The sequence below is a fragment of the Aulonocara stuartgranti genome (genome assembly GCF_965226115.1).
Source record: "Aulonocara stuartgranti genome assembly, chromosome: 13".
In the NCBI taxonomy this organism is placed as follows: domain Eukaryota; kingdom Metazoa; phylum Chordata; class Actinopteri; order Cichliformes; family Cichlidae; genus Aulonocara; species Aulonocara stuartgranti.
Window position 1 is genome coordinate 26,965,493 of NC_138949.1, and position 23,403 is coordinate 26,988,895.

Below are 23,403 nucleotides of genomic sequence, written 5' to 3' on the forward strand. Positions count from 1 at the left end.
TTTATTATAACTATCTATGATGTCTCTAGTTGTCTTTAGAATTGAATGCAAGCTGTTTATATATTTTTGCACATGATTTTTGTACCAATGTACATAGATATTTTATTGAAAGATACGCATTTTGTCAGGCATCTGTTAAGGCAGCCGCTCGCTCAGCTGTACCTAGTTTGTTTTGGAAGAGAGCGACAGTTGTCTAGTTTTTCACGCCGATATCAGTGTTTCTTATAAAAATGTCATCGCCGCTGTCCAAGCCTCAGATTATTACGCATATTCAGAAGAGTTTGAACTATACGGTTTTTGACAGTAAATGGATTCCCTGCAGCGCGAAGTTTGTCTGTCTGGGAAACTTTCCTAGTGGAACCGGAGTGATTCAAATATATGAAGTTCACCAAGGCGAGGCTCAGCTCATAAAGGAGGTACATTAACGTTCTACTCTTGTGGGCCTTTGTTCCTTTCTTTTCTCTCAGATATTTCATACAAACGGCGTACAGAGCTAGCTAGCCCGTCGAAGAGTTCTAGAAAAGTCTGGCAAGGGTGTTTCCATGACAACAATTTGAAGGCAGCCCGTTCATTATTGTTCTACTGTAGATTATCCTATAGTTGGCATACTTTATCCAGATTATACTTAAAAAGCAAATACTACAGCATCACTTGCAACGATTAAAAGATTGCTACGCTGTCACCAGTGTATCGTACTACAAACAAAACTTACTGTTGTAGTTTTGCGCCATGGGATGTGTGCCAGGCATCAAGATACAGATAAAGGAGAGTAAACGTAACAAAACGTGTATAAACATGATTCTTTTATACTTATCTTGCCTGTTTGTTTCAAGTGTAGGTCATTTTGCTGCTAAAGCTTGAATCAAGAGTGCCTACATGATACAGTGCTGTGAAAAAGTATTTGCCCTATTCCCAATTTCTTATGTTCTTGCATATTTGTCACGCATGTTTCAAATGATCAAGCAAATGTTAGTATAAGACAAGAACGTCTTAGTTAAGGTCAGTGTTCATGATTCAATGATAAGAAAGAGAATCGGTAAAAATGGCATCTATGGGAGAGTTCCGTAGTGAAAACCACTGCTGACCAAAATGAACACAAAGGGCCATCTCACGTTAGCTAAAAAAACAAGAAAACAATCAAACATGGTGATGTGATGGTCTGGGGCTGTTTTGCTGCTTTTGGCCTGGACGACTTGAATTAATAGGTTCAACCAGAAAATCCTAAAGGAGAATGCCTGACTGTCAGTTTATGCCCTGAAGCTCAAGCTCACTTGGATTATGAAAATACATTTTCACTGCACTCCTTCCACACTGCTTTTCCATTATATGCTGAATTGTCCCATTCACGAAACTAAACAAACTCTTACCTCTGTGATATGTTTCAGGTAGAGAAACCTAAAGCTATAAAATGTGGAACATTTGGGGCCACGTCTCTTCAGCAAAGACACATAGCAACAGGGGATTTTGATGGAAATCTCAATATATGGTATTGTATACACCAATTGTAACTGTTGTGCCTGTAATAGCAAGAATCAAACTGGGAAAGCAAGGTTTAAATTCTATTTTTAACCAAAAAACACTTGTTGTGTTAATTGTAGATCTTATATTCAAATCCCAAAGACAGTTATAATTGGAATGGAATAGAAAAAATGTAATGGAAATGTTATTTTAAAAATCTGTTACGTCGACATTAGACTTATTCAGTACTGATGTCCTGTGGTTCACAGGAATCTAGAGACCCCGGATGTGCCCGTATATGCTGTAAAGGCCCACAAAGAGATCGTGAATAGTATTGATGGTGTTGGTGGTCTGGGGATTGGTGATGGTGCGCCTGAGATCGTTACTGGAAGCAGAGATGGTAAGAGCATTTAAAAAAACAAACAAACTAGATTGTAATTACTTTTCAGTGCAATGATAGTGGGAAAGTAAAGTACACGAAAATAAGACTAGATCCTACATGATTGTATTTTAATAGGTACAGTCAAGGTGTGGGATCCCAGACAGAAGGATTCCCCTGTAGCCAACATGGAGCCAATGGAAGGAGAAACCAAGAGGGACTGCTGGACTGTTGCTTTTGGTTTGTAAAATATTCTTCAGAAACTAAGTTGATAGTGCTGGTGCTTCCCCTACTTCCATGGTGTGCAGAAAAGAACATAAGGTCTGAAGAGGTTAAGGCTCCTGCAATAGTTGTGGTAGTATAAAGGACACTGTTACAGCTTGTGCCCCTTAACAGGGTCCTCACAGAACATTATTTTCTTGAGGACCGAAGTACCAACATCCACAAGTAAAGTTTAAAAACATGCTCTCCACTTTATCTGTATCCACAGAGACAGGACTGTAATGCATTTTTGATAGTGATAAGAACTGATACAGTCATAGGTTATATTAATTCTAAGAAGCAGTAAAAAAATATTTATCATATATTCTATTGTGTACAATTTGAGGGATTTCTTTATACTTAGTAAAGGGGATTATTTCTCTGAATTTTAAACAGCAGAACAAAGCCCAAATTCCAGCTAGTCCCTTGGTCAAAGGTACAATGTCAGGAGAGAGTATTCAAACTCCAGAGAGAAGCACCCTGTTCTGGGTCAGACAAAGGACACTCTGTGAAGCAACAATGCTAACCTATCAGCCACCATAAATAAAGCTGCTGTAATGCACTGCACATAACCGATAAGACATGACAAACAAAACTTTTGTTTTTGTTTGTTTTTCATGTATACTTTTTTAAGAACATCCTGATCCATGCCCTCCAAACACAAAAGGTGCAAACAGATGGTACAGTGGAAAAAAAAAAAGCACATGAGCATGAACACCTATGGAAATGCAGCCATAAACCTATGTTGTGCCTTTGTGTTTGTTTTCAATGATCTTTCCCAGGCTTAAAATATCCTTTACATTTACATTTCAGGTCATGCCTTTAATGATCAGGACCGCTGTGTTTGTGCTGGATATGACAATGGTGACATCAAACTCTTCGATCTGCGGAATATGTCTCTACGGTGGGAAACGAACATTAAAAATGGGGTGAGGTGAAAGAAAAAATTGTCAGTATGTGGCATATATACATTTTCTACTTTTTTTTTCTGATTCAACCAAACATGAATCAAAATAGTTAAAGCTAATGCTTTTTTTAAGGGTTGAATTCTTTTGGCACATAATATTTCCTTTGCACAAATAACAGATTTTGAACTATAATGCAGACAAAAACGGTGTGAAATGTGGAGACAGAACTGAAAATGACTTCCCACATCATTTACACTGCACATAAAACAACAGGGCAGTCTGAGGTGAATACTTCCTCACATGCCATAAGCAGTACAAAGAATTGCTCTGATTTTATTACATGGCTGTCTCTTTCATTCAGTTCCTCTTGTGTATAAACCTGCCAGAAGTCATTATGCCAAGTTCAACACATTCTACTGCATGGTAAAATCATTTGTGATGGAGCTTTGCCATGTGGTAAATATCCAGGGAGTGACTCATTTCTATTTTTTTTTTTTTCTTGACTAGGTATGTTGTGTGGAGTTTGACAGGAAAGACATCAACATGAACAAGCTGGTGGCCACTTCACTGGAGGGAAAATTCCACGTTTTTGACATGAGGACCCAGCACCCTACCAAAGGCTTCGCCTCGGTTTCTGAAAAGGTAATTAACCTGGGTGGAGTGACTCAGATGGATGTTTGGCTGCTATGTATGGGGAAAATGTCAAAAGGCTATTAGAACTATTATTGTTATTGTTACATTTGTGTGGTATAGAAAGAAATGGGGGCAAACGGCAATTTGACCGTTTTTATAGCTGGAAGTGTTTGGGGTCATGTTTGTCTAACTACCTTTGTGTAACCGGCCCGAAAACTGAGACTGGGCATGTTAGGGAAGAGATGTGTGGCTTTCTGTGGGAAAACGCTGGAAAAACTACACTTAAACCAGGATTAGTGCACGGCCAGCTTTCCAAGTGTTAGCTAGGCCCAGGAAATCCAGGGGCCTGGCTTTCTAAATATTTGTCCAGTTCTTCTGAGCAATCAACAGTTGGCACACCAGTGTCTCCAACCATGAGTCATAAGGTTCCACCAAGAATTTCAGACTAAAATACAACATGGACTTTACAAGGTTCAAGGTTCTTTATTCGTCACATGCATAGTTATACAAGTATAACGCACAGTGAAATGTAACCTGACATTTCACTGACACGCCCCTCGACTTGTGCAAGGGGGGGGGGACATTATATATATATATATATATATATATATATATATATATATATATATATATATATATATATATATACACACACACTCTCACTCTCACTCATTAGGTGAATGTGCAGTAGTAGCATGTATGCAGCAAGCAGGTGAATTCTGTACATTAAGTGAATTAAATAAGAATAGACAATCTGACTATTTTACAAAATAGACAAAATGAACATATATAAAATTAAAGGAATTTGAAATGTACATTGTGCCGGTGGGTTTAGAGTGTCTAGAAGAGAGTCCTGTCTCAGTCACTTATAGATGATGTGAGAGGGTGAGGGGGGTTGGTTTAGGGCCCGAATTTCTTGGGGATAGATGCTCCTCTGGAGTCTCTCTGTCCTTGCCCGGATGATGCGGAACCTTCTACCGGATTGCAGAAGTTGGAACAGTGTGTTGCCAGGATGGGACGGGTCCTTCAGTATCTGTGCTGCTTTAGTCCGGCATCTCCTGGTGTAGGTGTCCTGAAGCGGGGGGAGACCAATCCTGCAGCAGCGTTCTGCTGTACAGATCACTCTCTGAAGAGCTTTTTGGTCCTTAACACAGCTGTTCCCAAACCAGGATGTGATGTTCTGTGTGAGGATGCTCTCCACAACGCCTGTATAGAAAATCCTGAGGATCTCAGGAGAGACCCTAAACTTCCTCAGTTGTCGTAGGTGGTACAGGCGCTGCTTAGCCTTCTTGGTCTGGAGCTGAATGTAGGCAGACCATGTCAGGTCTGAGGAGATGTGGACACCGAGATACTTGAAGGACTGCACCCTCTCCACTGGAGCACCATTGATGATAATGGGCTTGTAGTCTCTGTGCTGACTCCTTCTGAAGTCCACCACCAGCTCCTTGGTCTTGCCAAGGTTCAGCTGGAGATGGTTGTCCTGGCACCATGATGCCAGATTCTTCACTTCATCCATGTAGGCCGCCTCATCGTTGTTGGAGATGGCGCCATTAATATCATGGTATTGATGGTTATTATAGTCAAAATTTCAGTCATTTTCAAAGCATCAAGAGCAGCCTCTTTCACGTGGATTCCGAGGTTTTTCTGTTTCGCTTTTTAATGTCCTTTCGTATGTCTAGATATTTTGTGTGTTTTAATGCAAAATATTTTTTGGTGGAGATACTTCGCATATGCAAAACAAAAGCTTTTTCAAATTCAGTTTGTCCAGCTGAAGCAAGGAAAATGAAGCATTTTTGGCAATGGAAGCAAGGGAAAGATGCAATGTCAGAGATCGGACTATTCCACTGATGATATAAATTTAACTTGTGTTTTGAATTTAAGTCTATACCAAAGAAGAGTCAAAACAGGAACCTCTAAAAACAGCACAAGTCACACTTTGTGACTGTTATCAGTCTAAAGTGGTTGAAAGGTTTTCTTTACAGTCTTTCGGTACACTTTATGTACTAAACCTGACTCTTCTGTTTTAGGCTCATAAGTCGACCATTTGGCAGGTGAGACATTTGCCTCAGAACAGAGACATCTTTATGACCACAGGAGGAGCCGGCAACCTACATCTATGGAAATAGTAAGTAACCAGTCAAGTCAGTCAACAGACACCATGTTTCCTGTAAACTGTAAACTAACCATAATTTTTTGTGTTTTGATGTCATTTCCAGTGAGTATCCTGCTCAGAGATGCAAGAAAGACTCTGATGGTGTTGACGTAGGTGTAGCTGGATCTGTCAACCTCTTACAGAATGTCACTCTGTCTACTCAGCCAATTGCCAGCCTGGACTGGAGCCCAGACAAGCAGGGCCTGTGTGTGTGTTCGGGTTTTGACCAGTCTGTCCGTGTACTTATTGTCACTAAACTCAACATAGTTTAACAACTGCACTGCATAAAAGACTTTTTGTGATCTGTGCAGCCTAATATGGGAAAAACAAAAAACAAACAAGTATCTGTAGTGCTGCACCACCCGTGTGTAAGTCACAGGCTTAATGATGAGTAGTCTTTTAGTAGAAGACACCAATTTTCTACTGCAAGTCCTGGAGACTGCTCATGTCCATTTCAATCAATACTCCTTTAAAAAGTATTTTAGATTAACTGGGAAACTTGAGTTTGGCCATTTCTTCCCCCTATGTTAAATGATATCCCTAAAAAATGTGTATTGTCTGGCTGAGCCCTGCAGATGATATTATCCTTTACTGCAGAGAAGTATCCCTGTAACGCAATTATACATTTCCTGTAAAGTCTCTATGTGGATGGAAAAATAACTGTAGCCTCTGGCTTGGAATTACTGTGGGATCAAGATTTATTTTCTCTCATCAATTTCTGTTTTTGTAGGAGGAAACTGAAACGTTTTCCGTTGTTGCACTGTCAGTGAACATTGTTGTAGTTCACTTTTGTCTATTGTTTAAGTTGTGGCTTTTGACATGACATTTTTAAGAGGTGTTTTTCCTAATTAAATCTGTATTTGAATAAAAAAAAAAAAGATTTCTCAGTTGCTTTAACCAAATACAAATGGCTTATTTCATACTGCAGTAGTAATTGTAGTCAAGATAAGTAGTTTTGTTTATGAACACACAAAGGCCCAAACACAGTTGCACATCACCCCTTTGATTTGCATGCTACTATAAGTGTTAGTGTGTCCCATTTCTTTTGAGGACAACATTAATGGTCAATTACACTTTGAAATTAAATATGGGGGGCCATTTAAAAGGCTAGATGGTGAATACCCTACCATATGCAGCAGCCAGGGAGAAGAGACTAGAATTAAACTCAAGACTCCGAATTTATTACATCAACACAGCAAACAATCAAAAACATCATATCCAGCACTTGAACTTGAAGAAGTTCTGCAGATCCTCATCATCCTCTTGTCTGTTGTGGATCCCCGCGTAGACGGTCTTTAGCAGCTTGGTCTTAGACTTTCCATCCAAAATGTGAATGTAATTCTCCATGCAACCTGCAAACACAACCACAGATTTGCATAACAAAATTAGTTCACTCACACTGACAAAAATATTGTAGCATGTCATATTGTCTGGGTGTGTCTGACAAAATATTAAATATCTTTATATAACTACATTATATCCTGACTTGCCCTGTGGCCACAGTTTATTTGACAGCAGTCACCATATATGTATTACTATTTAGTATGCAATATGCCATCTATCTGTCAATCACACCAGCTGAATGTGATACATCTCTATAAATAACACGACATGGCATGTCACATGGGTCTGGCGGCATGATTTCAGTACAACACATTTGGTAAATATAGTCCAGCTGCCTATAAAGAAAATCATGGTAAACCAGTATTTTTTTTACACCTAAAAATGTATCTGTAGCTGGCAATCTTAATAAGCAACACTCACACTTTATAGGTAGATACTCCCCATGTCCATTCAAAATCATTAAAAAGTTATTTAACTAGACATTTTGTTTAAACTCTAAAGGTTTTTGTAAATAACTTTTTACTGTTCAAGTCTGACTTTTTCCAAAGCTAATACCACGTGTTTATAGTATTTATAATAATAATAATAAAAAGTAATCACTTAGGCCCATGACTTTGCCATAAGCTATGAGGCTGGGGCCAAGCTGTGGGTGGTCGTACTGCTCCTCAGACATCAGCATGCGCACAATCTCTCCTGTGATGAAGGCATCCTCGAAGTTTTGCTCAGCCACAGGCTTCAAAGGGAATTTGCAGTATACATCCAAAGCAGCCTGAGGGTCGGATGGCTCCAGCAGCTGCGCAAGCTCGATGTAGGCATCATGGATCTAAACAGTCAGTTCATTAATCATATTTGATCTGCACTGCATTAAACCAGATAAACACCAAGAGCATGAGACTCTTTGAAAATATATAAACTACAACTTTTAGAGGTTTTCTAAATATCGAAGACATGTAATGGGAAATCTTTTTCCTAAATGTTCTTGAATGACTATATTCACTGTACATGAGATGTATGAAAGTATTTACTCAGAAATCTCAGCTAAATTTGAATCAAATGATCAAATAATGACATTTTATTAGTTCTATATGAATCTCTCCCTCATATTTTGAATGTCTTGAATTATACTGCACATTTTCTTCAGACATAATTGAGATCTTTTTTTCAGGCAAAGATTTATGAACAAAGGGTAACCGCTTTCAAGTCTTGAGCACGAGACTTTAAAATCTGAATATATATAGTTTAATTTTCTAGTCCAACAGCAGAACATGTGGCTATTCCACAGAGTTGGTGGGAGAAAGAACATGTTAATAAAATCCTTACTTAATGTGACTATTGTGAAACTTTGGGAAACGCTTTAAAATGCAAATATAAAAGATAACTGACCTCTGGTGCCATTGCGATGACCTCTTGGTATAGCTGTTTTGCTTGGTCCTGGGTGTTTGAAGATCGCGAGTAAGCTCGAGCCAGACCCAGTCTTGCTGCATGAGATCTGCGGTTCATCAGACTGGACTCATGGATTTTGTCTGTCACAGCAACTGAACAGAGATTGTTTTGAATCCCACATTGTACCCATTTAATGTTCTTGGAAACCAAAATCCTTAAGTAAAGAAAATTTGTATATTTATGACAGTGGTGCTAAACAACTAATGTCAAATCATCTGCATTTCAAGTAATCAATACCACTGTTTTGCATGTTATACCTTCAGTTAAACAGCATTATATTTGAACTTCTTAAACAGAAAAATGTATAAGCCCTCTTTTATCATCAAGATTTAGATTTTCTCTGTGTAGTTTTTTTTTTTTTATTGTAGCTTGCAAAACCTGTTCACACCTCACCAAGAAAGGATTTTCAGTTTCCCAGACTTGCCTCTGTAATGCCTTACCCTCAGCTTTCCTCAAAGTATCAGAGAAACTGTCCTGTTTAGACTTGTTGAGCGGGAGCTGAGGTTTAGTGTTATGACCAGAAAGTTTCACCCTATCTGGCTTGGCAGCTGCTCCAGAACTCCCCCTACAGGAGAGAAAGCATAATACAGGCTCTCTAAAAACTTATTTAATATTCAAGTGAAAAGTCTGTTTTTTTGTTAGTTTGGTTGTTTGTTGTTGTTTTGTCTTTTCATATAGCAGACCCAGAGTCATAAATGGTAAAAGGCTGTTTTTGCTTCATACGTAGGAAGCAAGGCAAAGCTATACAGGCTATAAATCCATAAGAAATCATTCATGCTATGACAATGGGAAAGGGAAAACCATCTAAACCATGTATCTACAAACACCTTTCTCAGTACAAACCTGGCTGTAGGGGTTTTGGCTGGATTCCGGACAGCCTTCCCTCCCCTGGTGGGAGCTGGAGCTGGTGCTTTGGTTACAGCTACTGCTACACACCTAGAACCTCCCCTGCTCTGCTGCACTCCTCTTTTTGCCAATTTGATGTCACAAGTCTCCTTTACACCAGCTGGTTGGGTGATGGACTGCTTGGCAGCTTCCTTAGTTTTAACCTCCACCTTTTCCTGCCACCACTTTTGTTCTGAGCAAACAGGTAATGGTGAGGAAAAGTTAAATTCCAAAAAGGCTACATTAAAAATGTGTTAAAAACACCAGCCTATTGGAAGAAATAACAGAACATTCATTGAAACACAATCATCAGTTTGATAGAAAGTAATAATTCTGGCATGAAATACAAGCACAAGACATAGAATATAAAAGTTACATGACCACCAGAGATGTCAATGAAGTATGTTTGCTAGAGAATATCAGGTCCTTTTCATTCATTATCCTAACATATGCTTTCTTGCATCCCCTCTCCTCCCATAGCATGGAAATTGTTTCCTAAAGACCATCACAGGAGATCTTCCAGTTCCGTAAATGTACCTGAAGGACATGAGGGGCTATGATTACCATTTTGGGGGTTCTATGAAACAGGTTTATGACACTGACCTTTCCATAAATTAAAATATTTAAAACGAATTCTATATGACTAAAATCAACACTGGCAATAATGCCACTAAAATTAAGATACATTAATCAATGAACATATCTTATGAGAAAAAAGACAAGAAATTATAACATTAGAAGTTCTGTAGACATTCATATCATTCAGTGATGCAGCTGTGAACCTTCTTAAGTAACTAACATAACTTGAGACCGACACTATGGAGGCAAGGATTTTTCATTTGGCAGCTTTGATTCTTGCATCTTGGCATCGCTTCCTCTCATCTCTCTCACATCCTTGCTGGGAGCAAGAAATGCAAGTGAAGGAAGTGAGGAGGGACATTAGCATAATGAAAAGGACCCATGGTGTTGCCAGCAGCCTACGGTGGTGACCTTCCTCCCACTTGTAAGGTGGAGGAAGCTGGTTCATCTGGCTGGGGTCAGGCCTACAATTCTGCTTTATTTTTATGTAGTTTTCTACACATTACAGGTAAACCAGCTTTATTTACCTCACAAGTGAAAAGAAGTGCACCACTGCAAGCTGCTGGGAAAACCATCTTCTCTGGAAAAGCTCACTTTAGTTAATGTACAGAGACTCACTGGTCAGCTGTTCAGGTGGCTCTCCAATCTGAGTCTTGAGTTCCAGCTCAATGCTGGCCTGGAGGCTGAGAAAGGCATCACTTATAGCTTCCTTTGACCTTTCTGAATTTGGGTTATTGTCGTACTGAGCCAGCTGTGCCAGACCCAAGAGACAAAGGGCATGGCTGTCACGCGGTGTGGTTACTACTGCAAGGTGGCACGTCTTCATGCACCAGCAGTAAAGAAACCGGAAGAGAAAAAAAGTCTGAATTATGTCACGCGAAACACTCTTGGATATTAACAGTCACTCTATGGATTAGGTACCCTGCACTCGTAAAAAAGAAAGCTCAACATACCCTTTCCTGCATGTCAAGAAGTTCCTGACAGGGAGTGATAGAGGTGTGACGTATTAGAGCTGTGAGGGCCTGGCATCTTTTTGCCACCAGAGACTGCCTCTCAATGCCAGTCTTAGCCTGGCATTCACTCTGCTGGGTCAGCCTCTGCAGCAGGGCAAAGTGAGCATCCAGCAGCACCCACTCCAGCTGCCTGCTCACCTCACCACGACGTACACACTGACTCACACTCTGGGCACTCAGCATTGCCACACTGAAGCAGTCCAGCACAGAGACAAGAAGACAGTGTTTTTATGTAGTGGTTAAAACAGCTAAACTGGCTTCTACTCTTAAATGACAGGACTTTTCTTTGGATCGCACATTCACTGCTGAGATGAGTGAGACAGCTCGTTAGAGCCGATATCCACTGCAAACCCCGAATAATAAAACCAGCAAAAAATAAAAACTCCCAAAGTTTTGCATACATATGATAGACCTGTTCAGCACTCATGGCCTTTGTGCATAATGTGCTTCTCTGCTGCAGTTGCCCCAGAGTAAGAAGACCACGTAGGAACTGTGTGTTGCGGCTGGACAGAGGGTCCGATAGATCCTGCTCCTCCCAGCTGTAAACAAAATCATAAAATATATGGCAGTACAAGCACGAAGCAGCCATTATAACTCTATAGATGACACAACTTAAAGTGTATCAATGTGCTTCTGTAGATGATAGTGGTCTCTTTCAATCAGTTACCTCTCCTTTCAACAGGCTTAAACAGAACAAGCTGGTATATTATTGTTGCTGTCATGGCCTCACACTCTCCCTCTCTCACTGAATATATCCACCTCCACCTCCACCACACACACACACACACACACACACACACACACACACACACACACACACACACACACCTCTTGCTGCAGTGCTGGCTGATAAAGTGCTCCAGTCTCTGTTGTAAGAACAAAGCAGCCTCCTTCTCTGCATCCTCAGAGGCTTTCTGTTCCTGCAGTAGCAGACCCAGGCCTGCGAAGAATCTGGAAAAAAGAAAGGCAGCACACATTGAAGAGCTCTGATCTAGTTTTTAGATGTTTAGAATCTAGACCCAGTTTACCCTGTTTAACAGTCTAATCTTAGAAAGGTTATATGATAGAGGGCTTATCATGGAGTGAGAATTTAAGAAGGAGAATAAGGGCTTTTTCAAACCTGCTCTTACACAGCCACAGAAAGGATGCGCATATTTTAACCTCTCTGTATTTTGTTCTTGATTACCAGAAACTCAGTAGCTGAGCAACAGATTGTCAAACTCTTGCTTTTAAGCTGTTACCAGCAGACTAAATAATTGTTAGTATCATTTTTCAGTGGACCTCTGTGAGTTTCAGCATTGATTTTCTGGCTTATATCTAATCTATTTCTATCTATGTCACAGTGACATCACAGTGAGAGCTGCACAGCTTCCTAACTCTGCAATATTTAATCAGCTTCTTTAATCTAGTTTCTTGTTACTATTACAAGTTACTATTAGTATTACAATATTTTTCCTTCTTCTACTACCGTATGTACAATCCTGCAAACTGACCTGAGTGCAGGGTGTAGGGGTCGTAGGGCCAGCCCATTGTGAAAGTGCAGCAGGGCTTCCCTTTCCCTCCCTTGCAGCAGCAGCAGCCTTCCTGCATGGAGGCTGTACTCCCAGCTTTCTGGGCACAGAGACCAGGCATCCAGGTACTTCAGAAGGGCTCGGTGGATATAGCTCTCTTTATCCTGCATAGTTGCACTGATGTCCTGCAACCACCAAGTCCAAGTTTATTGATGATAAGTAACAATCATAGATGCTTAGACTAAAAACAACCATACAAAACAATATCTATATTTACCATGGTAGTGAATGCAGAACGGAAGTATCTGGAACGATACTGATTTCTATAACTAGCAATGAAAAACATCAAGATCTTCAGCTGAATAAAATTCAGCTCTGTGACGACTTAAGTGTGTTTGAAGAGCCTGTGGAAATGTTAACAGTAATATTCTGAGATGCTGAACTGAATATTGTTTACAAAAGGGTTAGGGTGGTTTTACATTCTAACAGATCACTCATAAGTCAAAGAGAAGTTGTACTGATGTTAGGAAGATGGCGATAGTCTGTCTGTACTGGCCCCTCACTAATCTTTTTCATCACTATCAGATAAAACAGTTTCCTCAAGCAATAGAAGCAGAGGTACTGACAGCATATGACACAATTACCTTGCCAGTTTTCTTAGAAAGCCAGATGTAGAGAGTCTGAACATAGTCTGCTTTGCTGGACTGTCCCTGCTCTTTGAGCAGATGATACTCTTTATCCAGAGCCTGCAGCTGGTTCTCTACTGTGGGTGTTCCAAGGAAACCGTGCAGTTTACACACAGCCAAGATGTCATCCTGATGTGCTGTTGATTTGGCATCACTTAATTCATCTCTCTCTTTGTCAGCCTTTGAGTTGAAACATGCGAGGTTCATTAGCTTTCAACTCAAAAATCAACAAGACAACTGATTTACAATAAACTGGCAAAAAAGTACTATTTTTATATTTTCTGAAAGCTTTGTCACATTTCATAAACTTCCACATGCTTATGAATAATGAAAGTGTGTACTGCAACATCAAAGCAATGTTGTTAACTGACATTTCAGCTGTAATTGACCATATATTTTAATTTAAAATTAGCATGTTATTTACTATGCAATTCTGATTAAAATAACCTTCAGTAATTTTTTTCATTGTTTTAATACAACTAATATGCTGCATAGAGAGCTTTTATTTGTGTATAATAGTACCACACCTTCCTCTGTAGGCTGTACATCTCTGTAGCGTAATGGTGCTCCTCCAGCACGAGACCCAGCTGGAAGTGAAGCCTGGCATCTCTGGAGTTAAGTCTGATAGCTGATGCATAGTGGACAGCAGCCTGCTCCAGGCCGCAGGATGACATTACATTTAAGAGTTTTAAAGACCCATTTAAAACCCCCTTCAGTTCAAATGTAAGATCAAACCAAACTTACAATAGACTTCCTATCTACAATTTTACCATAAGTGTGTCTAGTTTAAGTATTTGGTTGAGCTTAAGAACACTGTCTAAATGTGTTTATTAATGTGAGAAGAATAAAATGCTGTTGGCTGTTGTTACCACTAGCAATTTTATTGATCTTACACATATAAACATAGCTTGAAGTATTTAGAGAAACTGATTTAATCAGTACACAGCATGCGTCATGAATATTGGCTTTAGTTTCGAATTTTATTAAGTAATTAAGCCCTTTATAATCCGCTGACTTGAATTTAACTATTTTTGTAATTCTTTGGATTGTATTTGGTGGCATGCTCAAAACGCTGTCAGCAACCAGCAGCAGTGTAAACCTGATGATCGTGTTTTGTTCCAGGAATTATAAAGAATTCAGCACGTATCATGTCACTTAGTAGTACTTAGTAGTAGCAGTAATAAAATTCATATGGAAGTAAATCTTAGTACAGGAATTTTGACTCTCCAATTTAATACATTTCATTCCAACTGTATTGAGTATCAGAAAAATAAAAAAAAACTTGGATAAGGTATTGTGTGCTTTGTGAAGTGAGCTCATTTTGAACAGTTTATTAAAGGACAGTTTCATCCAAGCATGAATACTTCACAGCACAATGCATAATGAAAACTAAACAGACTCTCCCATCTAGCTGCCTTCTCTTTACCGAGTACTGGATGCGCCTTTTGCATGAAATATTGAAAGAGAGTATCTTCCCTTGGCAAGTGCGTCCTTTTTCTGTCCAAGTGCACTGATGTCAAGCTTTTAATTGGTTATATTCCCTGGTACATTACATAATCCAACAAGCAGACCCATTCAGCATTTGCTGTTTTATAACTGATATATGCTACATAGCAGAAAAGTCATTTTAGCTGATGAAATTTTTGAGTCTGACAGAAGCATTGAGCTAATGTTAATGTGCAACAAACAGTGTCTTAAAAATGAAAACGTTTCACCAGGCCACATGAAAAATGAAAGGTCAAAAATCAACACTTTTTACTAACAACCCTCATGACACTCATTCTCATTTTGATACTTTTCAGTCACAAAAAAATTAGCAAGGCAAAGATAGCTGAGAAAACATGAGCACAAACTTGAGTGTGAGTGTCTGGCATGTCAAATAAAAGAGAACGCTTCAGAAGTAGCCACTTAGCAGCCTGTTTTCATGTATTTTTTATTAGCTTTAAGCTGAGCTGTGTTGTCAAGGTAAGGCAAGGAAAAAGTCCCTTTGCTCCAGAGTATTTTTAAATAATCAGTAAATAGCCTGTTTAAAAATAAAGGCAACTACAGACATTCGGCATTAGGGCAGATGGAAATTTGGACAGACTAGTCAGCACTTTATAAAAAGTAACAGGTGAAAAAATGCATTTGGTTTTTTTTTCTGACTTTCTAGTTTGTATTATAATAGCTTTACACTCTTGTCTGACCCACATTTTGTTTTGGATCACCATCTTACAATGCAGCATAATAATTCACAAAGTGTTAAAATGTAGGCGTGAAAGTGCTACATGCCTGGCTTTGGCAGATGTTGCCTGTAGAGTTTCAGGTGCTCCTGGGCCAAAGCACACAACTTGTCAACACTGTCTTCTGCTGCTGTCATTTGTAGTCTTTTCTCCCGGTTACGAATCTGTAGTAGAAAATAGACCAAGCAGGAAAGCTTAAACAGATACAGTAGGAGTAGTGATATGAGCCATATTATAACTTATACTTTTCATTTGATTAAGTGGGTAAACTATAAAGGTCCTCGATTTCCCACATTCACTACAAGATAGAACTATGGCAATAAGTAATTTTAGGTTTTTAGGTTTGCTGTGTATCATCAACATCAGTCAGAATATTAACTAACTGGACACTGAAAGGAATATCCAGTACAGCTTATTACCTCACAGGTGTGTTTGGTCTCTGTCTCCAGACATTTGGCTGATTCAAAGTGCTTCTTATACCAATCTGTCTCTGTTACATCCTAAAAGAAATAGTATCCTGATTATATCACAAATAAAGATTTTATAAAGTGCCTTTACCAGGTTCCATTGATAAAGCTTCGAACTGGACTGACAAGGTGGCTGTGCTGAATATACAGAACTGGGTTTGTCATTCTAGCAATGGTAAAATAACAATTACTGAAATGTAAAAATTATACATGGTTAATAAAAACTACTATTTTATTGACTCGTTCACCATAAACGTGGTCATTATTTTTACTATGGAATTCAAACTTGTGTTTACTCACAGTTAAATGGAGCACTGTCTTGTAAATAAAGGATAAACAGTGTCAAAGTCATCGATTCTGGCAATGGAGGTTACTGCTTAATCTTTTACACTGACCTTTGCATCTAGGTCCCCAGTGGGTTTATGTAAACAGTCCAGAATGTGTGACCCAAGCTCAGACAGTTTCATCGTAGTGTCACACCCTTTGTTTAAAAGGGGAAAAAAGCTCATTAGAGGTGGACCGGGATGGATTTAGCTGTCAGGTTATTTAACAAATCTGTAGAATTGCTCCCCATGCAACCTCCCCCTAGGCAATGTGTCCAAACTAGCAATTAGTTGACTCGATGAAAGCATGCTCCTGCACTCTCGATATTTTACCTGCATCTTTATTCAAAAATGTCTTTCAGTCCATCTGTCCCTTCGGGTGCAAAAGGCTTGATAGGCTGAGATACTGGGCGGGTGTTTCTGGGTCTTTTTGTTATGGTCGTATCTTTCTAATCGATCTTTGTCTGTGGCTGCTTCTAAACACGTTTTCTTCTACTTCTCTTCATCACAGTTTGCTTCAAAGTTCTGTTAAGGGGCATTTATAAAGCATATTAAGGTTGAAATGTTGTATATAAATAAAACTGCCATTTGCAATTTAAGGACATTTTCCTTCACTGCTATGAGAATGACAGATGATCAGTTATGTATGTCTTTTAAGCCATATTGTGATATTTATCTTGGAAGATGCTATATAAATACAATTTTACTTTATTTGTACTTTTACCTAAATTAAACAATTTAAGAGAAGCCTTGATTATTTAGAAATACACACCTGAGTAAGCAAGCCAGATCTTCTGAACATAAAGGCCTGATATAAAATCCAGCCTTTGTCCCATGACAGTTAGTGGCACAAGGTTTTAGTTAAGTAATAATACCCCTGTCATTAGAGTAACATGATCGTTGTCTACAGTATTACATCATGTTACATGATAGTATAGCTTGTGTAATCACTTCTGCTAAGAGGTAAGATACCTGTCAACAATGTAGCTGTAAGCATTTTCTATAGGTGTGGAAATAATGAAGTAACTCAAAGAATCCATATTAGGGCTTCATTTGTTATTCATTGATGTGACATTCATTGTACTAGAAGTTCAGGAATCTACTAGCTCTCTTTAAGAACAACACAACCTCCTCCTATCTGAACATCCAGAATAAGAACATCCACTCTTGCCAGTAGCTTTAAACTAATATGTTTGAAATGCTTCACCTCTGTGAAAAAAGAAACACTTGACCAAGGCAGCTGACATCTTCTTGTCAAGGTCCAGTTCAATAACCTTCCAGCCGTCTCCAAGAGGACAGTCACTAAGTGGGTCAACTTTTGACCTTCGGGCAAGCATCTCAATATAAGGCCTTGAGAAGATGCTCTTTGGTTCACTACAATTTAGCAAAATAACAAATGTGTGAAAGGTGATTTGCTAAATATTATACTATTTTTTTATATAAAGGAAACACATCATTCATTTGCAAATTAATATTCAGCATGAACCAAAGGATAAGTAATGGATGTGACTATTGGCGAATATGTTTTGCAATATGTGTGAGTTGTTTCAAGACTTACCTGTGATTGATAGACAAAGGCCTGTAGAAAGCACTTAGCGATACTGGGCATTCATACTCCAGCTGCTGCTTCACATCAGTGAAAGTCACAGGCACAGGAAGCAGCTCTCGAGTCACCAACACTTTGTACACCTGAAAAGGTGAGAAGGTCATTAGGTATATAAAGCTAACTACTCCCTTACTGACAAAAGGTTACCACAGATAAATGTATGGGTACAAAGCAGATGGATCCACTCATGTGCAGGAGTTATTAGGATGTACTAGCAGAGGATGTACTTCCTGAGGCAGCTGAAGAAATTCAACCTGCCAACACGGACGATGATGCAATTCTACACCGCAATCATCGAGTCCATCCTCACCTCCTCCATCACCGTGGAGGGACAAACAGAGACTGCAGCGTGTTGTGCGCTCTGCTGAGAAGGTGATTGGCTGCAGACTCCCATCTCTGCAGGACCTGTACACCTCCAGGACACTGCGGCGTGCAGCTCGGATCTCAGCTGACCCTTCTCACCCTGGACACAGTCTGTTTGACCTGCTACCCTCAGGCAGGAGGCTCCGGTCCATTCGCACCAGAACCTCTCGCCACAAGAACAGTTTCTTCCCCTCTGCTGTTGGTCACATGAACAATAACCGTATGACTGTTCCCACCACTAGCTCATGACCCTACGCTGTGTTCACTGCATGATTCCATGTTTTGGCACTGATCACCACCTGCACAAAAACCAAAGAAAGAAACAAAAAAAGCAACATTTTACAACTTCTTTCTACGTAGCACTTTTAATTCTTATTCTCATGTATATATCTCATGTATATCTCATGCATATATCTTTCTACGTAGCACTTTTAATTCTTATTCTTACTTTTATTTTTTCATGTCTATTTAAGCGCAATTTATGACAGCATGTTTGCACTGAAGCACCGCAGCAATTTCCTAATGTTGTAAACCTGCTCAACATTTGGCAATAAAACTCTTTCTGATTCTGATTCTGATTCTGATTAGGGCTCCAACAGAGACCTTTAAAAAGACTCAAATTCCTAATAAGTTTCATTACACAGAAGCAAAAGCTATGCTAAAAGCTTATGAAGTTTAAAAATTAAGAAAACTATATGTTATCAGGTGGATAATGATGAGTTTCAAAGCATTTCAAAGCTAGGATGCATATATAAAGTTTGACCACTAGCCATGTCTTATTATACCTGTGAAACACTGCCATCTGGTGAACAGACTGAAATCTCCACCACTGTGTCTCCAAAATTCAGAGGGACTGGTTCCGAGCTGCTCACCCCATTTACTGTAACTTTAATGCGTCTGTCAGGCACCTCAGGAAGGAGTGTCACTGAATTACAACAAAAGGGAACAGTATCTGGAGGCAAAAACCCCCAGAAAAGCACATAACAATTTATTTTGTAAACTGAGAAATACTGCAAACCTTTTATGTCTCTGCATTTTTAAATAATATTCACTTACAAAGTAGCATATTTATACATACATTTACATACATGTGTACTGCTGCGGCTGCTTTTGTGTATCAATTGAAATAGAAAACAAAACAAAGAATTATACATTTCACATACAACTTCTTGTTTAACACAGATAGGCTGTACTCACTATTGTATTCAAAAACGTTGGAGCAAAACGCGGGGTGAAGTGAAATATCTCCTTCCAAAGCCAGGTTACTGAGCTCTGCGATCTTTGCTGACAGTTTGGTGATTTCCACACTGTATTTCTTTATGGTGCCATCCTCAGCTACCACCTCGATTCCTACTCTGTTCAACCCATCTTTCAGTGTAATCGTGTTAGACCTATCACCAAAGAGCTGAAATAGACATCACAAGGCTAAATTAGATGCGAAAGAGACTTGAATTGAGAAATAGAAGGCATAAAGCTTGCTCACAATACTATATGAAGCCCCACAATCGCTTGTCATCACGTCCAGTGTCACTTCGTTGACGCTGCTCTCCACAGTCACTTTGTAGTCTGTGACTTCAGGTGTGAACGATGGACGGAGCTTCCCAGCAGAAACACAGAGCTTCTCTAAATCACAGTTATCCATGATGACTCGGGCGTCTTCTTTATAGCTTGCTTGGGTTGAGCTACAACAGTCCCAAAACACAGCACTTAAACTGCTGTCCCATCCCAGCGCGCTCAGTTTTATTTACCACACTGACGCCCCACGTTACCACAGTAACATGACCACTTCTGTTGTATTTAGATATTAAGTTACTACTACATATGAGTATTTTAAATACATTTGGGCATTTAATAGGAATGAAAACAACAGCTGATACTTAAATAAGTTTTTCGTTTAGACCCTTTTTTTAAAAATTGTGCCATAAGTCAATAATAAGGAGCGTCGATTTAGAGAATACACACGGTTACACAAAAACGGATATTGTTATTAAACAAAATATAGAAAACTGCAAATAAAATTGTTATCACGCGGAAAAATTTTTTTTAGCTAACGATAACTAGCTGTTCCACTCATCCCAACGGCAGACGGCAGTAGAGGAGCGAAGAGGAAAACGAAGACGACTAGGTCACAGTTTTAACGTCATTTCCTGTCGGCTAAAGCGTGTTGTCTGCTAACAGGGTAAATATGTGATTTTGTTTTGTTAGATTTAATTTACAGTGATCCCGTTTTGCTATTAAATCAGTAATTAGTAACTTACATCTATCCCTTTTGTCACTTTCCTCAGCTTATCTAAACGTTAGTTTGGTTTCCTGTTAGCATTGTATGCTAGCTCTCTCCCTGGACATATTGCTATTGTTTTTCTGTTCTTCTAATGAAAAATAGTCCTATAGGAAAGTTACACGACGTTGTAATTATTCAATTATTTTACAGAAATATGGCCGCAGAGGACTACCCTCACGAGATAGATGAACAGCTCACGGGCTTCGACTCGTCAGTGACTTCAGTTAAAACCATCTTGGAGCAGTTGATGTCGATGCCTAGAAATGACCTGCTGCAAAAGGTAGGCCTAATACTATTATACACATCGGGTACTGTGGTCTTTTTGTTGGCTTAGATTTGTTCTTGTGCGTACCTACTATCTGTATACACTCGTGCACTCACCGGCCACTTTGTTAGAAACACATGGTCAGATACTTGGTAACAGATTATTTAATGTGCCAATAGCTCAATCAATTTAGGAACGTGAACATGGTCAAGAAAAACAACTGAGATGGGGATGAAACATGGTCTTAGTATTTCAGAAAATTGCGGATCTTCTGGGATTTTCCATCACAATCATTTCTATGGTTTACATACAATGGTCTAAAAAAGAGAAAATATCCAGTGATTGTCTGTTCTCTGGGTGAAAATGTCATGTTAATGCCAGATGTTAGAGGAGAATGGCCAGACTGCCACAGGCTCATAAGAAGACAACAGTAAGGGTATGCAGAAGAGCATCTCTGAACACACAACACATTGAACATGGCAGCTGATGGGTGACAGCAACAGAAGACGACAACAACAGAAGTGCCGGCCTACTTAAGTATTGTTGCTGACCATGTCTTTTCCTTTATGACCTCAGTGTATGCATCGTCTGATAGCTGCTTCCAGCAGTGTAACACTCCATGTCCGTAAATCATCTCAAACTGGTTTCTTGCCATGACTATTAGTTCACTGTACTCAGATGACCTCCATCGTCACCAGATCTCAGTGAAACAGATTGTCTTTGGGATGTGGTGGAACAGGAGATTCACCTCATGGATGTACAGCTGACATAGCGGCACCAGCTGTGTGATGCTATCATATCAATATGGACCAGAACTCTGAGCAATGTTTCCACCTCCCTGTTAAATCTATGCTATGAAGAATTAAGGCACTTCTGGGGGCAAAGGATGTCAAAACCCAATGCTAGGAAGATGTACCTAATAAAGTGGCTAGTGTGTTTATATTTATTTTCTTTTATAGAGCAAAATTTTATTCAGTGAAACAATACTGCATTGAATATGTTACAAATACATTTAATGAAAAAAGTGATACTAATCTGTCGTATGCAGGAGGCTATAAATAAAATACAATTTGGTTCATTAACAGTTGGATCCTCTGGATCAAGCCAAGCTGGATCTGATGTCTGCCTACACCCTTAATTCATTATTCTGGAGTGAGTTTTTTCCCTATTTTGTCTAATCTTTATATCTTGTTGAATATAGATAAATTTAGCGAAAGCATACTGAAGAGACAAATACATTACAACTTTTCCATACATGGATGTCATTTTGTGTGGAAAGTGTGGACATGTGGCTTTATTTTTTATCTTACTCAGTGTACTTGGTAACACAAGGGATAAATCCCAGAGAACATGGAATCAAACAGGAATTGGTATGTGCCATCTATCTCTGACTTATTATTTGCTCACATGGATTCATATGTATTGTCTAATTCCTCAGTAACCATCCTGTTGTTTCAGGAGCGAATAAGGACATATATGAACAGAGTGAAAGAGATCACAGAGAAGAAAAAAGCTGCCCGTCTGGATAAGGGAGCTGCTGCACGCTTCGTCCGGAGTGCTCTTTATGATCCTGATGATAAGGATTCTAAAAAAAAAGCAGCAAGCACATCTTCAGAAACTCCTCCATCAAAGCGTTCAAAGCAGAAATGAAATAAAGAAGAAGCTGCAGAGTATGTCAAAGTGCAAAAGATCACGACCTTTAAGGGTGATGAACACTGGGGTAAAACATTTTGGTCATAAGCCACATTTGAAGGCTAAGGTTGTCTGATCAACAATTACACAAGACAGCTAAACAGAACAATCCATCATCAGGATCATAGCTTGGAGTCGTGTAAATTTTCATGGTTGACCCGCAGCAGTCTGCAAATGTGTTTGACAAGCAAAAGACTGTAGTTGCTACGTTTGACACGTCGTCTCAGGGCAGTCTCACATACTTTTGGATCTTGATGCTAACAGCTGCTCTAGGTTTGAAACATGTTGTAATGTTCTTGTAATGTTGCGCTGGTCTAAATCTTTGTATTTTGAAAGTGATTCTAGGAATCAAAGTTTCATTTTTATTTTTTTTTTAAACAAATGCAATGTTTTGAACATCATCAAGAAAATGGTTTTGTGAGTATAATGCCTTTAGCATAAAAATATTCACCAAAAATACAGTGTTTAAATTATTTTCTTTTATACAGTTTGTCAGCATGGTGCTGAAATGTGTAATAGTGTCGCATTTCAGGAAGCAAGTGCAGGATGTGAGCCTTCTGCTCAGCTGTCTGTTTCCTCTGGTCGATCTGAGAGAGCGTGGTGGTTATATAAATTGACCGTATGATACACTGCTGATCTATCTAAGGCAGTGGTCGGCAATTAATTTTCCTAAAGGGCCACATGAGAAGCTAGGATTATTGTTGAGGGCCGCACCATTGAGCTTACAGAAAGCTAAAATTAATACTGAGCAGAATTGAGTTCATCTTAATATTAATTTTCTCTTTTTGAAGGCTTATTGTTGTTTTTGTTTCTTGATAGTCTTCCTCAATAGTCCTTCTTTTAAGATGAGATAAGATAAACCTTTATTAGTCCCAAATTTGTTGTGTCACAGCAGAAAGTGGACAGTTCAAAGTTACAGCAGCAAAAATAAT

General features: G+C 39.1%; 4 protein-coding genes across 11 annotated transcripts; 2 read left to right on the top strand and 2 right to left on the bottom strand.

Annotated features, from left to right (window-relative positions):
- Positions 1 to 129: 129 nt before the first annotated feature.
- dnaaf10 (dynein axonemal assembly factor 10) lies at positions 130 to 6,624 on the top strand. Its single transcript, XM_082558274.1, has 8 exons — positions 130 to 416; positions 1,386 to 1,486; positions 1,728 to 1,858; positions 1,976 to 2,077; positions 2,912 to 3,027; positions 3,514 to 3,648; positions 5,667 to 5,764; positions 5,856 to 6,624. The coding sequence occupies exons 1-8, from the start codon at positions 231 to 233 to the stop codon at positions 6,061 to 6,063; spliced, it is 1,077 nt and encodes a 358-aa protein (XP_082414400.1). The 5' UTR covers positions 130 to 230; the 3' UTR covers positions 6,064 to 6,624.
- A 106-nt stretch (positions 6,625 to 6,730) lies between these two features.
- On the bottom strand, positions 6,731 to 18,196 carry LOC309720979 (uncharacterized protein). Of its 7 annotated transcripts, XM_082558267.1 has the most exons (19): positions 18,181 to 18,196; positions 17,823 to 17,953; positions 17,472 to 17,638; positions 16,598 to 16,789; positions 16,337 to 16,422; positions 15,894 to 15,974; positions 15,524 to 15,638; positions 13,780 to 13,902; positions 13,211 to 13,432; positions 12,549 to 12,751; positions 11,884 to 12,006; positions 11,457 to 11,594; positions 10,996 to 11,245; positions 10,661 to 10,862; positions 9,422 to 9,656; positions 9,019 to 9,143; positions 8,519 to 8,670; positions 7,736 to 7,958; positions 6,731 to 7,143 (listed from the first exon to the last, which is right to left on the bottom strand). In XM_082558267.1, the coding sequence occupies exons 8-19, from the start codon at positions 13,798 to 13,800 to the stop codon at positions 7,004 to 7,006; spliced, it is 2,034 nt and encodes a 677-aa protein (XP_082414393.1). In that variant the 5' UTR covers positions 13,801 to 13,902; positions 15,524 to 15,638; positions 15,894 to 15,974; positions 16,337 to 16,422; positions 16,598 to 16,789; positions 17,472 to 17,638; positions 17,823 to 17,953; positions 18,181 to 18,196; the 3' UTR covers positions 6,731 to 7,003. The 7 variants fall into 7 exon arrangements, with proteins under 7 accessions (XP_082414393.1, XP_082414395.1, XP_082414397.1 ...); XM_082558269.1 differs by lacking the exon at positions 17,472 to 17,638; XM_082558271.1 differs by lacking the exon at positions 7,736 to 7,958.
- A 21-nt stretch (positions 18,197 to 18,217) lies between these two features.
- LOC309720984 (putative membrane protein) lies at positions 18,218 to 20,156 on the bottom strand. 2 transcript variants are annotated; one of them, XM_082558280.1, is made up of 4 exons: positions 19,717 to 20,156; positions 19,431 to 19,638; positions 19,019 to 19,158; positions 18,218 to 18,532 (listed from the first exon to the last, which is right to left on the bottom strand). In XM_082558280.1, the coding sequence occupies exons 1-4, from the start codon at positions 19,873 to 19,875 to the stop codon at positions 18,485 to 18,487; spliced, it is 555 nt and encodes a 184-aa protein (XP_082414406.1). In that variant the 5' UTR covers positions 19,876 to 20,156; the 3' UTR covers positions 18,218 to 18,484. The 2 variants fall into 2 exon arrangements, with proteins under 2 accessions (XP_082414406.1, XP_082414405.1); XM_082558279.1 differs by having other exon boundaries at positions 19,019 to 19,185.
- A 153-nt stretch (positions 20,157 to 20,309) lies between these two features.
- Positions 20,310 to 22,930, top strand: c1d (C1D nuclear receptor corepressor). Its single transcript, XM_082558281.1, has 5 exons — positions 20,310 to 20,412; positions 20,665 to 20,794; positions 21,865 to 21,931; positions 22,094 to 22,149; positions 22,238 to 22,930. The coding sequence occupies exons 2-5, from the start codon at positions 20,669 to 20,671 to the stop codon at positions 22,427 to 22,429; spliced, it is 441 nt and encodes a 146-aa protein (XP_082414407.1). The 5' UTR covers positions 20,310 to 20,412; positions 20,665 to 20,668; the 3' UTR covers positions 22,430 to 22,930.
- The last annotated feature ends 473 nt before the right edge of the window (positions 22,931 to 23,403 follow it).

Coding starts and splice junctions, on each gene's coding strand:
- dnaaf10 (XM_082558274.1), top strand. CDS start 231: ATGTCATCGCCGCTGTCCAAGCCTCAGATTATTACGCATATTCAGAAG. Junction 1,487..1,727: donor GATGGAAATCTCAATATATG/GTATTGTATACA, acceptor TGTGGTTCACAG/GAATCTAGAGACCCCGGATG. Junction 3,649..5,666: donor TCGCCTCGGTTTCTGAAAAG/GTAATTAACCTG, acceptor CTTCTGTTTTAG/GCTCATAAGTCGACCATTTG.
- LOC309720979 (XM_082558270.1), bottom strand. CDS start 13,800: ATGTACAGCCTACAGAGGAAG. Junction 13,433..13,779: donor TGTACAGCCTACAGAGGAAG/GTGTGGTACTAT, acceptor TTCAACTCAAAG/GCTGACAAAGAGAGAGATGA. Junction 11,246..11,456: donor GCTGAACAGGTCTATCATAT/GTATGCAAAACT, acceptor GGACTGCTTCAG/TGTGGCAATGCTGAGTGCCC.
- LOC309720984 (XM_082558279.1), bottom strand. CDS start 19,875: ATGGATAACTGTGATTTAGAGAAGCTCTGTGTTTCTGCTGGGAAGCTC. Junction 19,639..19,716: donor GTGGGGCTTCATATAGTATT/GTGAGCAAGCTT, acceptor TGTCTATTTCAG/CTCTTTGGTGATAGGTCTAA. Junction 19,186..19,430: donor CAACGTTTTTGAATACAATA/GTGAGTACAGCC, acceptor TTTTGCCTCCAG/ATACTGTTCCCTTTTGTTGT.
- c1d (XM_082558281.1), top strand. CDS start 20,669: ATGGCCGCAGAGGACTACCCTCACGAGATAGATGAACAGCTCACGGGC. Junction 20,795..21,864: donor GAAATGACCTGCTGCAAAAG/GTAGGCCTAATA, acceptor GTTCATTAACAG/TTGGATCCTCTGGATCAAGC. Junction 22,150..22,237: donor ATGGAATCAAACAGGAATTG/GTATGTGCCATC, acceptor CTGTTGTTTCAG/GAGCGAATAAGGACATATAT.